This window comes from Dysidea avara, chromosome 13 (assembly GCF_963678975.1).
Source record: "Dysidea avara chromosome 13, odDysAvar1.4, whole genome shotgun sequence".
NCBI lineage: Eukaryota > Metazoa > Porifera > Demospongiae > Dictyoceratida > Dysideidae > Dysidea > Dysidea avara.
In genome coordinates this window covers 16,020,885-16,033,542 of record NC_089284.1, presented here as the reverse complement: position 1 = coordinate 16,033,542, position 12,658 = coordinate 16,020,885, and the positions used below count along the sequence as shown (strand labels likewise).

At 38.4% G+C, this 12,658-nt stretch overlaps 2 protein-coding genes across 2 annotated transcripts; both read left to right on the top strand.

Moving 5' to 3' along the window:
• The first annotated feature begins 2,332 nt into the window (after positions 1-2,332).
• Positions 2,333-7,128, top strand: LOC136242393 (uncharacterized). Its single transcript, XM_066033815.1, has 5 exons — positions 2,333-2,822; positions 2,923-3,615; positions 5,933-6,089; positions 6,439-6,499; positions 6,598-7,128. The coding sequence occupies exons 1-5, from the start codon at positions 2,488-2,490 to the stop codon at positions 7,053-7,055; spliced, it is 1,704 nt and encodes a 567-aa protein (XP_065889887.1). The 5' UTR covers positions 2,333-2,487; the 3' UTR covers positions 7,056-7,128.
• A 28-nt stretch (positions 7,129-7,156) lies between these two features.
• On the top strand, positions 7,157-11,518 carry LOC136242394 (uncharacterized). Its single transcript, XM_066033816.1, has 5 exons — positions 7,157-7,307; positions 8,682-9,352; positions 9,593-9,749; positions 10,572-10,632; positions 10,876-11,518. The coding sequence occupies exons 2-5, from the start codon at positions 8,691-8,693 to the stop codon at positions 11,379-11,381; spliced, it is 1,386 nt and encodes a 461-aa protein (XP_065889888.1). The 5' UTR covers positions 7,157-7,307; positions 8,682-8,690; the 3' UTR covers positions 11,382-11,518.
• The last annotated feature ends 1,140 nt before the right edge of the window (positions 11,519-12,658 follow it).

The window sequence follows — 12,658 nt, the reverse complement described above, 5'->3', positions numbered from 1 at the left end:
GGCTTCAGCCCCCAAACCCCTCCCCTCTAGATCTGCCCCTGTGGGAGTTAAAAACCATCTCGATGTGTCAGGGTAGGAGGCTTTAGCCCTTCAGACAGTACTCTAATAGAGTCCAGTATTGATTTTACTCCAATAATAAAACAGTCAGGTGTAAGTGCAGATTGTATGTTAATACTGCCTCCCATGCACATTGGAATAGCTGTATATTCTACTGATCTAAAACTTATATTTATCAAAAAGTGTAATATGAGCTGTATAGTCTTGTACCCAATCCACTTTCTGTGGAAAAGGACTAGCTGCTCAAGCATGAAAGAAAAGCTGGTTATGGGCACCGGGCTACATTTATGGGCACTGTTTATGGGACTGTAGGGCAAACACATGAAAAGAGTTTAGTGGTGCCCAGATGTTTCATATAAATGTAAGGGTCTGGGAACATATAAAATCATACAAAACTTGTGATGTTTTCTTTCCATTACCTTATTGATTGCATCATGTTGTAAAGTAGCCTTTCTGTAAAATCCTTAAGAAGCCATTGAATATGCTTGTACTGACTACAGTACACAAATTCTTCGTTTACCTATTGTTTTTCCAACTGGCTGTTTCCAAGTGATCATGACCTGTTCCCAAGAGATTATAATGTCTAACCATTCTCCTATAGCTCCTGTACTAAATCACTGCTAGCAAGAGTTCATAATGTAAAATGATGAAGGATCAAAAGTGTCAGTGCCAATGCATGCAGCTTGTACAAAATCACTGTAGGTGTATTACATTGAGTAGACATTCACCTTTGATGAAATAAACACTTTTTCTGGTGACAGGGAAATGTTAATAACTATGTAGATAAATGTTAAAACCTTGTGACCCTCCTATATTATTTGATCATATATATATCCTACTGGCAATGCCTTTATTGACAAAAGAGAACTGCTGATAGGTGTTGATAAGGTCAAGCTTTTGTTTTAAGAGAAACTATCTGTTAGAAGTAGGCCTGCATCAAATATGCCAACATATATATAGGCTACACTGTATAGTCCTATTCCAGCATAACACCAGCTTCATTTCATGAAAATAGATCGATCTCCCTAATAGAGCAGTCAATGTAAAGCACTTAAATACATAGCCTTCGATCAATATACTCTCTAATAGAACAGTCGCTTTTGAGCAATCACTGGTGTACTCCAGTTAGACACTCTTTCCCATGATATTATGAAACTAGCACCCCGTGCCAGCACATGCACAGACTAGACTAGACTACCCCAGGTCACGTCTCCCTTGGGGCAAAAACAATGTTGCTGGACCTGGTGCCTTGCTCTCTATAATGTACAGCTAGGCCCCTGGAATTCTTGAACCACCGTTGACTAGTTAGACATAGAACAGCATCAACCTGGGGTTCAGTGCATTTATGACATCTTAAATCTCCTGGTCTTTTGAACTGCATGCCATCAATCTTTCTATCCTCCCCTCTCTGACTGCCAAGCCATTGGGCAGCAATTTCAATGGGACCAGTAACAAGAGCAAACATTCTAGGTGCTAACTGTGAAAACTGATGTTTTTTGCTCTAAGTGCATAGTTATGATGGTTCCCCTGAAAGGCTTATAGCTACTGGTATACTGCAATTGCCTTTCTTAAAAAGAGTACCCCGTTCATTTGTATACTTGAAATGTGTGAACCTGTAGCCATCCGAGTAGCGCTTGAATGCTTACAGGAGTCTGCCAGGCAGTCAGTATGTTTTCTCCCTGTCATTTTCATGTATACGTATCCATAGGAACTCTATAGAGAGTGACTTATTATCTCAACTGAAGTACCTCATGGGAACGGGCTTTACTGCACAACTGTATTAATAATAAAGGCTAAGGGGCCAAGGTAAGAGTTTTTAATCCCACTGCTCCTAGTTATCGTAACACAGCAGTTTCTTCCGTCTATATAAAAGGTTTGGGATGTTGAATTGGGCTCTTTCACCCCTTTGGTATTCTCTACTTTTGGGGGAATGGGAGGTGCAGCCACTATACTGCTTGTAAGAGGTTGACATCTCTGCTTGCTCAGTGCGCTAAGAGAGAGCAGAGTTATAGTAGTGTACTAGTGTAGTGTCCTGGATTAGATGCTCCACCAGTTTTTCTTTACTGAGGTCAGCTGTAGCCTGCTTGCGTGGAGCCAGGTCTCATCGTGGCAGCCCAGTGACAATCGGAGGATTCGGAGTACTTGACCTTGCAATATCTGAGGGTCAGGTGTTTCACATGTACTTTGAATTGTTTTTTCTTTACTTGTTAAAAATAAAGACTAATAGCCCTTGGTATGATTGATTGTCGTGCTTCAATTATGACGCAACGACGGGATTTCCGAGTTCCGGTGTATAATAGGCGATCCACGAGGATGATCATGATTTTTGGCTTCTATGGCGGGTAAACATAGGCGGCGGAAGGTGTTTATTTTATCGGTATTGTTAAAAGTGTAAAGAATAGGGAGTTTCTACGTAGTATAGGCTATTAAATGTTAGGGAATTTCAAAATAGTACACTCAAATGGAATAGTTCGACTAATTTACTTCGTGGAAACCGTGTTACTTTTCTGGAGTAGATTGCAGAAACTTCGTTCTCGGTCTGCCAAGTACCCAATACTTACTACGATCTACTATACCTTGTTGGGATACGCTGTTTTGAATTCTTTTGTTACTGAGTTGCCGAGCAACACAGACCACACTCAAGACCACACTAATGTGTCGCCGGCGAGCGCCATTTTACAATCTTTGAATTACATTCGTTTATTGGCCTGTGGTGACTGGACTGCTCTATCACAAGACGCTCTGCTACTATTTGTTCAAAACAAGTGAGTTCATAATTTGCGCGGTAGTTAAATGGCACACGCGCATCAATTCAGGCGCTTTGTATTTATGCAGTGTAATGTTATTATTGTTATGTCTGTTTAGGTTATTAGATATGGGAGGTCTATTTAGTCGTAGACGTGAAAGAGCGGCTTCTCAGCAACAGCAACAACGACCTGGTTCCGGGGATGCTACTACCACTGAAGAAGGCCCTGCACCAGTTGATTTTGTTTCTGTAGCTGATACACTTAAAACTGGAGATTTGTGCTTGATGTATCGTAAGGGATCAGAACATCCTCACTATGCCATGTTTGTGGTGTATGAAGATCTCCACGAGCAGCCACCATTGTTGCTGCTGAAGGGAAAGACCAAGCCAATGCCCCTTGATAAGTTTGAGAAGACTCAACGGCATGTGCGCATCATTTCTGCAAGCACTCGGATATTCTATGGTGACTATGAAAAGGTTGTGATTCGTAGACTGATAAAGGATAAGATCATACCTGGAGCTCAAGTGGACCAAGTCGCAGACACAGTCAGACAATTGGAGTTTCATGAAGATGAGCTAAAAATTATCGAAGACAAGAGTTTGAGTGATGACTCGCGTAGTCACTATGTGTGTACCTTCATGGTTGCCCATGTCATGTCCCGGCTGGAGCAGTACAAAGGCGAACCTCACCAAGCCAGACCAAAGACTTTCCTTGATGGTCTGAGCCTTGGTGAACTGATATCCATTAATCTGCCTGAGACCAGAATGGGACCCTTATCAACCGGCTCCCCACCATTCCTAGCCAAACTGATGTAAGTCATAACTTGTGACTAGTCATACACACAATATGATAAAGCATTAGTAGATAGCTATATAGTGTGGTTTGTTGGTCTGTTAGGTCACCATCATTATGTGGTGATGAGGTAAAACAATAACAGCCAGACCAACTTTTGTGTGTGGGTGACTTTTCTCCACCCACACAAAAGAAAAAAAGTTGGTCTGGCTACATGAGACTAAATAACAGCCAACTCACCACCAGAGCCAAACCATTCTTGTGTGTATATTCACTAGTTATCAAGGTGGAATAGTTTAAGTGGTTTACATACCACTGATACCAGTAGTATAAGTTTAAATAGTGGGAATTTAATTTTGGTGATTATGTCATATTGACATGTTTATTTGATGGAGGGGCTGATCATCAATAGTTACTAAACATTATCCCACCACTTGATTTTATTTTGGCAGAGATAGCAGAACGTACACACACACACACACACACACACACACACACACACACATGGGGGCCATAGGAACAAGGTGCCATTAGGCTTCTCTTGATGAGTTTAACAAATGAAACATGTACATTGTTCCGAAAATGTTTTATTTAAAAGTTATGGTGATATTTGCTGTTCGTCTTGGCCTTCCTCGCTTCTTGATGTACAAAAGTGATAGCAATATTCTTTTCAACCATAGTAGTATATTGCATCTAACGATACTCCACTGTTTCAGATGAGGGATTGACAAAACCAGAGATGAGATTCCCAAATCTTTAAGATTTCAAGATTTTTGTAACATCTTAATTATTTGTCTTTTTTTCCATTAAGTGATCTACAATATTTCAGGCTTCTTTTCGGATCCCTTGGATTTAGATTAGAAGTTCCACATGTTGTCACACAAGGACTGATTTACTATGCTATTTCGCTGCTGATAGTTATGTCAATGCCAACTCATGTGTTGTCACCTGGTACAACAGTCCATATGTTTATTCAACTTCCCCGAGGGTTTTGCACAATAACGTTTTGTGTGTGTGTGTGTGTGTTCGTTTTTGAGGGGAAGTGAGTCAGCAGGATTTTATGACACTTGTACTTACATGCTTTGAGTGATTGACAAAAATAGCTATTTTGGTTCCTATTAAGAGGTGGCCAAGTGGTCTCTTTTTAAGAAGTAGCTGCTAAGTGAGGCAAACTTTGTTGTTGTTGCCCTGGGAATTTTTGGTTCATATAGAAGCAAAGCTTTCTTGTATGTTGTGTATGTACATTGATCTTTGTGAGGACTTCATGTAATGGAATGTACAGATGTTGATGAATTGTGGGGCTGCACTATAGCATGAAACATTTGGCAGAAAGAGGGATTGAAGGCAATTTTACTGCAACTAGATTTTGGCAAGTAAAAATTAGCAGATTTGTATTGGATGGACAGAGATCCAAACTTTTAATAGGATCCTATGCAAAATGTTTTGACTCAAACTAACTGATAATGTGACTCAACATCACCAACTGTTGCAAAATCAATACCTACGATACCTACGATACCAATTTTTTTGGAGTAGAGTATTGTTGGTGTCATGATACTGGTTAATATTGATAGTATTGCATAGCTCTAGTGTTAGCTAGGTAAAACACAGCTCGTTCACCAACACATTCTGTCCAACTACAACAAAACACATCAACATACAGCTAACAGGTTTGGTAAATTTTGAGACTGAACAGTAGTTTGCCAAACTAAGATCTTTACTAAATTATGAAGGAGCCAAATTTTGTACATTAACTTGGTTATCTCATGTAGGTCATATCATGTATAGAACTGAGCGATAGTACAACTATCACTGTTCATGATTAATAGTAACTTTTATATCATGATAGCGATAGTATCACGATATTACTATGGACTCTTGCTATTAGTTACCAAAGACACTCAACCTCACCATGAATAATCCAATTACACTCACTCCATTTGTGAAAATTGTTATATATTACAGTTGTAATCTTTGTTGTGCATGCTCTACTAGACTTTTTAACTTTTTATCAATATCATGTTTGCTTCTTATTTGACTATGTATAATTTATCGCAATAGTATGATAGCATACTATCATAATCACGATTGTTATACACTATCACCATAATCGATAGATCACAACTATTGCTCAGCTCTAATCATGTATCGATACCTAAAGTATATTGTGATACCCTAATTATGGTGTTGTGATACGCTAACTTACGGTGGTTTCGTGCAGCTCTAGCTAACACCCTCTGCATTCATTCTTTTGTTAGTCCTTTTCTCTAACCAATATAGTAGATTTTGTAAACATACTTCTGGTTGTATTGATCTTGAACTTATTTTGTTCACAGTGATGGTATCATGCCACCCTCGAATGTCAAGACCGTGCCATTTAATGAGCTAGCCAAGACACTCAATACTGGAGACATAGTGCTGTTCACTGGTGCTACCTCAAGTGGTGCTGTCATCAGACTGTTTGACAATGCTGAGTTCTCACATGTTGGACTTGTAAGCAACTTTATGTTGTCCTGTTATCATTGTAACTATGATCTCTCAAAACTGAAGAATGGAATCCTCCCTTTTGTGAAATTGTGTGTTTTGGCTATATGAAATCTTTCTGTCTTTCACTGTTAGATAATTGAGGCTGAGTGTGCGCGTGCGTGTGTGTAGATGTGGTTACCATATAGCGCTACTCATGTATTAGATTTTTTACTCTTTATTTGGGATATGTTTACCGTATGGTATGTACAGTAGTAGTATAGATGGTATGTCCAAAGAATCATTTAAATGTTGCTATCATGTATGGCTGCCATCACTTATATCATAAGTTTTACAAAGATTTCTGTTTTGTCCACAGGTTCTTAGGAGGAAAATAAATGCTGCTCCTTTGCTATGGGAAGCCAGCACAAATCGAGCAGGTAATAATAGGCTGTGAGTGCATGTGTGGTGTGTCTGTATACAGCTGTGTATGCAGTGTGTTCTTTAGATTGTATCATGATACATTTACATGCTGTAGGGCTGGTAGATATTGAGACTGGAAAAGTCAGCCAAGGAGTCGAGTTGCTACCATTTAAAGAGAAGATTTTCTCTGGCTGGTACAGCCGTGTGGCTGTCCGTCGGCTCAAAGTCAGTGATGAAGAGAGAGAAAAAATGACAAAGCTTCTTCTGGAGTTCAAAAAGGAGATGATTGATCGTCCATATGAAAAGAAGAAGCTGGAGTTGATCCGCTCAGCTTTAGACTTTCACGAGGACTTCCTCACCTTCCTGAAGAATGAAGATGAAGATCTTTCTAGTGTATTTTGTTCAGAGTTAGTCGCTGCAGCTTACCAGAGAATGGGTCTCCTACCATTTGACCAGGACTGCAAGACTTCCAACGAGTATACTCCAGATGACTTCACAAGCAGTCGAGATGACCAATTAAACCTTCAGTATGGGGAACTGGAAGAAGAAGTATATGTAGAAATGAAGTTCTAAACTACTCAACTTCTATAAAGTAAATTTTGTATGTTTTTTAATGAAGTATTAACAGATTTAAGTTATTTTGTTAGTTCTGGTTCACGTATCACGTGGTATTTGTAGATGATTTTAAAAGGTAGGCGGTGTCCGACTAATTGATCGTAATCGTGGTAGTATTGGAGTTAAAGTCAAGGTGAAATAAAGGCGTTAAAGTGTTTATCCACGAAGACGCTGGGAGGACTATCCAACTCTTAGTAGGTGACGATCGAGGTAAGTTCCTTGATAATTGTTTCCCTTTGTCCGCTCTGTAAATGGTGAATCGTGTATACTTGGTAATGGCTATATAGTAACGTGGACAAAGACTATTTTTTTACTGTTAATACCAACCCCACCCGATCAAATGGACTCAAACTTTACAAAAATCGCTTTAACACTGCTATTAGAGGTCATAGTTTTTCACAGAGAATCGTCAATGATTGGAACACCTTACCCCACGAAATTGTATCTGCACCTAATGTACTGATCTTTAAGACTAAAGTAGATGTATTTTTATATGACCGCCGGTTTGATTTTATTTAGATGTATTGAGATTGGTTTTTATAAGACTTTGTCTTCCTTGTACCAATTAACAAATAATAATAATAATAATAATAATAAAACAGTGAACCACTAGCGATTGTACTAATTCAGCAGAATTACTAACCAGCAATAGTTCATCATGGGTCATAATTACAAACTACCGGTATAAGCCACAAACATCTACAAGAGTAAGATCGTCATTTTTTACTGCGAGAGCCATTATGATTGAAATAACGTACCTCATCACGTAGTTAACGCACCCTCGTTGAACGACTTTAAAAATGTACTTGACTGTAGCTGGTCTACTTTTTGTATAATTATAGTTAATTCTTGTTGTATAACCTGTGCAGTTTTATGTTGTAATTATTAATAGGCAATAATTTTTGTAAAGATCAGGCTTTACAGTCTCCTAGGAGTAGCTACCAGAAAGCAATCCGCATAGAGAAAACTAAATATATAGTTTTGTATGTTATGCACCTATCAATGTGTTGCCCCAATACCCCCCTTTCGGGCATATACGTATGCATGGGGCTATATAGTGGGGATTTGACACAGCCGAATGTCAAATGCCCCATAGTAGGGTAAACCTATCGTGTCAAATCCCACTGTTGGCCCCAGCTGCAACACAGGGATTTGATGCTAGCATTGAAAGTTACAACAAAAAATACTTTGGTGCTAAATGAGCGATTGTAAAATGCCCCATAGTGGGGCAGCAGTTTCGAGGTTGATATTGACATGCTCTAGCTGTGGCCAGCATGAAATTGTATTTATAGGAGTGGTGCTCCACACAAAGGTTAGGTGGTAGTGGAACTAAACTGTTTGATGAATACCATACCACTTGACACTTAGGTGGTGGTATCCTATTCCTTTCCACTATTGAACAGCTAGCTATTCTTTTGATCAACAGGGCTTATTGGTAGTCTCGTCCTTGCAGACCCATTCTCCAGGGTGGTGCTTATTGATTAGAGATTATAAGCACCCCTTTGTGGTTATAATTGATAAGCGCCACCCCGGAGAATGGGTCTGCTTGGATCCATATATTTTATTTCTTTCCATTGTGTACAGGTCATTAACATGGGGAGCTGTTGTTGCAGAAAAGCAGACTATGTCCACCACAGTGAACATGACATGTCAGAAACCATAGAAAAGCTGGAGCCAGTTGAGTTTGTATCAATAGCTGACACACTTGAAACTGGAGATTTGTGTTTGCTGTATCGTAAAGGATTAGAACAACCACATTATGCCATGTTTGTGGTGTATGAAGATCTTGTTGATCATCCTCCCTTGTTGCTGCTGAAAGGGAAGACCAAGCCGTTACCTCTCAGTAACTTTGATTCGGATCATCGTCATGTACGCATCACCTCTGCTAATACCAGGATCTTTTATGGTGACTATGAAAAGGTCACTATTTGTAGGCTAAGGAAGGATAAAATCATACCTGGAATCAAGGTAGACAAAGCCACTGATGTGGTGAGAGAAACTGAGTTTCATAAAGATGAACTTGAAGTTATCAAGGATCCTAATTTGAGTGACACATCACGTAGCCAACATGTATGCACTTTCATGCTTGCTCACATCATGTCACAACTTGGCTACTTGACTGTTGAACCACACAAGGTCAGACCAGATAGTTTCCTAAATCACCTCGTCCTTGATGAGCCCATCTCTATCAAAATACCAGAAACTAGAAAAGGTCCACTCTGTACAGGTTCACCACCTTTGTTAGCCAAACTAATGTGAGAGTTATACTATGTGCCAAACTGATGTAAGAGTTATACTATGTGTTACGTAAACTTCTGCTTGTTATACTAATTACTTACCTCCCACGGTAACATATCACCAGTTTAACCTTTCCTATATCCTTGCTTGTAGAAACTTGACCAAAAATTTTAATGCTTATGGGTAATTACCATCAGTTTGTTTCCTGAATTATAATTTAAGTTGATTCATAATTTACTCATCTATCATTTTGTCAGTGACGGGATTAAACCATCTCCTGATGTTGTGACAGTGAAATACGATGACATTGCTGACAAGCTGGAAACAGGTGACCTGGTGTTATTCTCTGGTGCAACTTCCAGTGGTGCCATCATCAAACTGTTTGATAATGCAGAGTTCTCTCACATTGGATTAGTATGTATTAGACTGTTTTACTGTAATTAGGAAATGATCTGTAGGGAAAGTTTGTGGTTCCCACCACATGCAAAGAAAAGCATTTTCCTTACAGAACATTCCCTACTTATATTGAGATATATAACTCTGGTATAGTCTTGGACAGTGTGAGTAGTCACACTGTCCAGACCTTTACCACAAGTACATCATTACTTTGCTGTAAGTACCCATGGTCCGCTTCCATGAACTCTACCGGAATCTTGTAGCCTGTAAGATTGCTACGATTGCTTGCAGTAGCCACAGTAAATAAAATTATGTGCGTGTTAGCATTTTCAAACTGTGTGGGTATATGGGCCACCTCACAGTATGACCAGTGGCATATCCATGGTGTTTTCAAAATATTCTAATAGAACAGTCGAATACTCTAATAAAACAGTCACTACTTTTGATGCAGACAAGCAGTGTAGCAACCAAAAGTATTGTAAAAGTAAGGGCTTATCCTGAGAGCCTTACCTTTGGAAGCAGGCAGTTATATACCCTGGTTAGTATACAAATGAGAGTCTCCTTGCATCATGAGTTTATTCTCAACACTTGTATTGTATACAATGCCAATTGAAGGTGTATATCATGTTATTTACACAGTGTGTTATTCCAGTTACCAGTCAATAGCTCAATATATACTTTCTATTTCATTGCTGTATTGGCCATGTCCTTTATACACATGTGGTCAATTATATGATCAAAACTTAAAGTGAAGAGTGTATATGCAATTATCAGAAAATGTGCTTTGTAGCTTGGCTATTGAATGTATACCAAACTATACTTTATATGTTTGTACATCAGGTGATTAGGAGACCAAACAATTCTGCTCCGTTACTATGGGAGGCAAGCACCAATCTAGCAGGTATACATACATACATACATACATACATACATACATACATACATACATACATACATACATACATACATACATACATACATACATACATACATACATACATACATACATACATACATACATACATACATACATACATACATACATACATACATACATACATACATACATACATACATACATACATACATACATACATACTGCATACAGATGTGTTGTGTATTGATGCATTGTTGGTTGACGCAGGGCTGGTGGATGTTGAGACTGGGAAGGTCACTCAAGGAGTTGAGCTGTTGCCATTGAGGGAGAAAGTATTTTCTGGTTGGTATAACAGAGTTGCAATCCGTCGGTTAACTGTATCTAAGGAGGAAAGAGAAAAGATGACAACACTGCTCTGTAAGTTTATGAAAGGAATTGGTGAACGTCCATATGAGCAGCATAAGTTGCAACTAATTCGTTCAGCCCTTGATTTTCATCAAGATTATTTTACGTTCCTGAAAAATGAAGAAGAGGATCTCTCCAGTTTGTTTTGTTCAGAGTTGGTAGCTGCAGCTTACCAGCGCATGGGACTACTGGAGTTTGACAAGACTTCAGAACACTACAAAACTTCCAATGAATATACACCAGATGATTTCACAAGTCGCAGAGATGAGAAACTAAGTTTGAAATATGGTGAACTGAGCAAGGAAATCTACATTGAAATGAAAACACATCGTAAAAGGAACCCACTGATGAGCATGGTGCATGTATAATGAGTAAATTAAATTGACAGTTGTCAGATAATATATTATATTATTCCAAAAGCTGTTGCTAACTAGAAAGGAATTAATTTTCAATGTATGATGAATTAGAATATTTATTTCAGAAATATTAATGTGTTTGTTTGAAATATTAATGTGTTTGTATAGCAAATCAACGCAAGCACATCTAACTACATACATGCAATGTACATAACCCTAGTCATTTTGACCCAAACCTGCATGAGATGGTTTCATTGTTTGAGGGCATTACTATAGCATTTCTGTACATTTTAACTGTTTATCACTTTTTAATCTCCAGCATCATTATACAGTAAAACAGTATTCAAAGCAGTACTTAGCATCACCCTATGTGGTGAAAATTGATGAGTGTTAGCTGATCTACTAAAGTATGGGTTTTACTGTATCCAGCAACTGATCATGACAATTGGACTGCTTATTGTTTTTACTGTGTCACGGCTATTAGTGAATATAAAATAGCAATTCAAGTCATTTTAGTTTCATGTGTTAACACGTATCTATATATTACCCATAACCGTTATTTTGACCCCAGTGCCTAACTGGTAAAGCAGATAAAAACAACCTCACATGTGGAGCACCTTCAGTTAAGGGACACAGTAACACTTCCAGTCTAAGATATATCGACACTATAGGATTACTATCACATACACTGGAAAAAAAGCAAGAAATCAAGGTTGATGATGTGGCAATCATTTATGATGATATGCCTATAGAGGCACAAAAGCTGCATGAGTGGAAACTGCATGGAATGCTGATAGTTGGTTCAGATGTTTTTACCAGAGATACATATTGTACTAGAACTCAGTAATACTAACTAAAATACCTGTAAACTGGGGATTAGGACCTACTGGGGATATATACTAGAACTAATATTAACTAAAAGTGTTCTTAAAATTGAGTACTGAGACTAGAAGAACTACTAAAATTATTTTGTACTCTTGAGTACTAAAACAACACTATAAAAATAAAAGTGAAATTTTTCTTACTGAAGAGAAACTTAGCATTTCAACCAACCAGATGAATAGTGATGACGGTAAAGGTGTCAAAAGCAGACCATCAAAAGAGTCATTTCAGGCTACTTGTTTAATGCCATTGTCAATACCACCATTTAAATTTATTCCATTGTATGTCACCTCCAATTAAATTTGGTCATTGTCATTCTCAATAATTATGACACGAGAGTAAAATATTATTTGCTAACCCTGAAAGATTTCACCTCAGTTTCTCTCCAAAATACTTCCGTACTAGAG

What these genes read in the sequence shown, in the direction of transcription:
- LOC136242394 (XM_066033816.1), top strand. Translation starts at nt 8,691, where the DNA reads ATGGGGAGCTGTTGTTGCAGAAAAGCAGACTATGTCCACCACAGTGAA. An exon ending in CCTTTGTTAGCCAAACTAAT is followed by an intron (nt 9,353 to 9,592) that starts GTGAGAGTTATA and finishes TCATTTTGTCAG; the next exon opens with TGACGGGATTAAACCATCTC. An exon ending in GGCAAGCACCAATCTAGCAG is followed by an intron (nt 10,633 to 10,875) that starts GTATACATACAT and finishes TGGTTGACGCAG; the next exon opens with GGCTGGTGGATGTTGAGACT.
- LOC136242393 (XM_066033815.1), top strand. Translation starts at nt 2,488, where the DNA reads ATGTTAGGGAATTTCAAAATAGTACACTCAAATGGAATAGTTCGACTA. An exon ending in CTACTATTTGTTCAAAACAA is followed by an intron (nt 2,823 to 2,922) that starts GTGAGTTCATAA and finishes ATGTCTGTTTAG; the next exon opens with GTTATTAGATATGGGAGGTC. An exon ending in AGTTCTCACATGTTGGACTT is followed by an intron (nt 6,090 to 6,438) that starts GTAAGCAACTTT and finishes TTTTGTCCACAG; the next exon opens with GTTCTTAGGAGGAAAATAAA.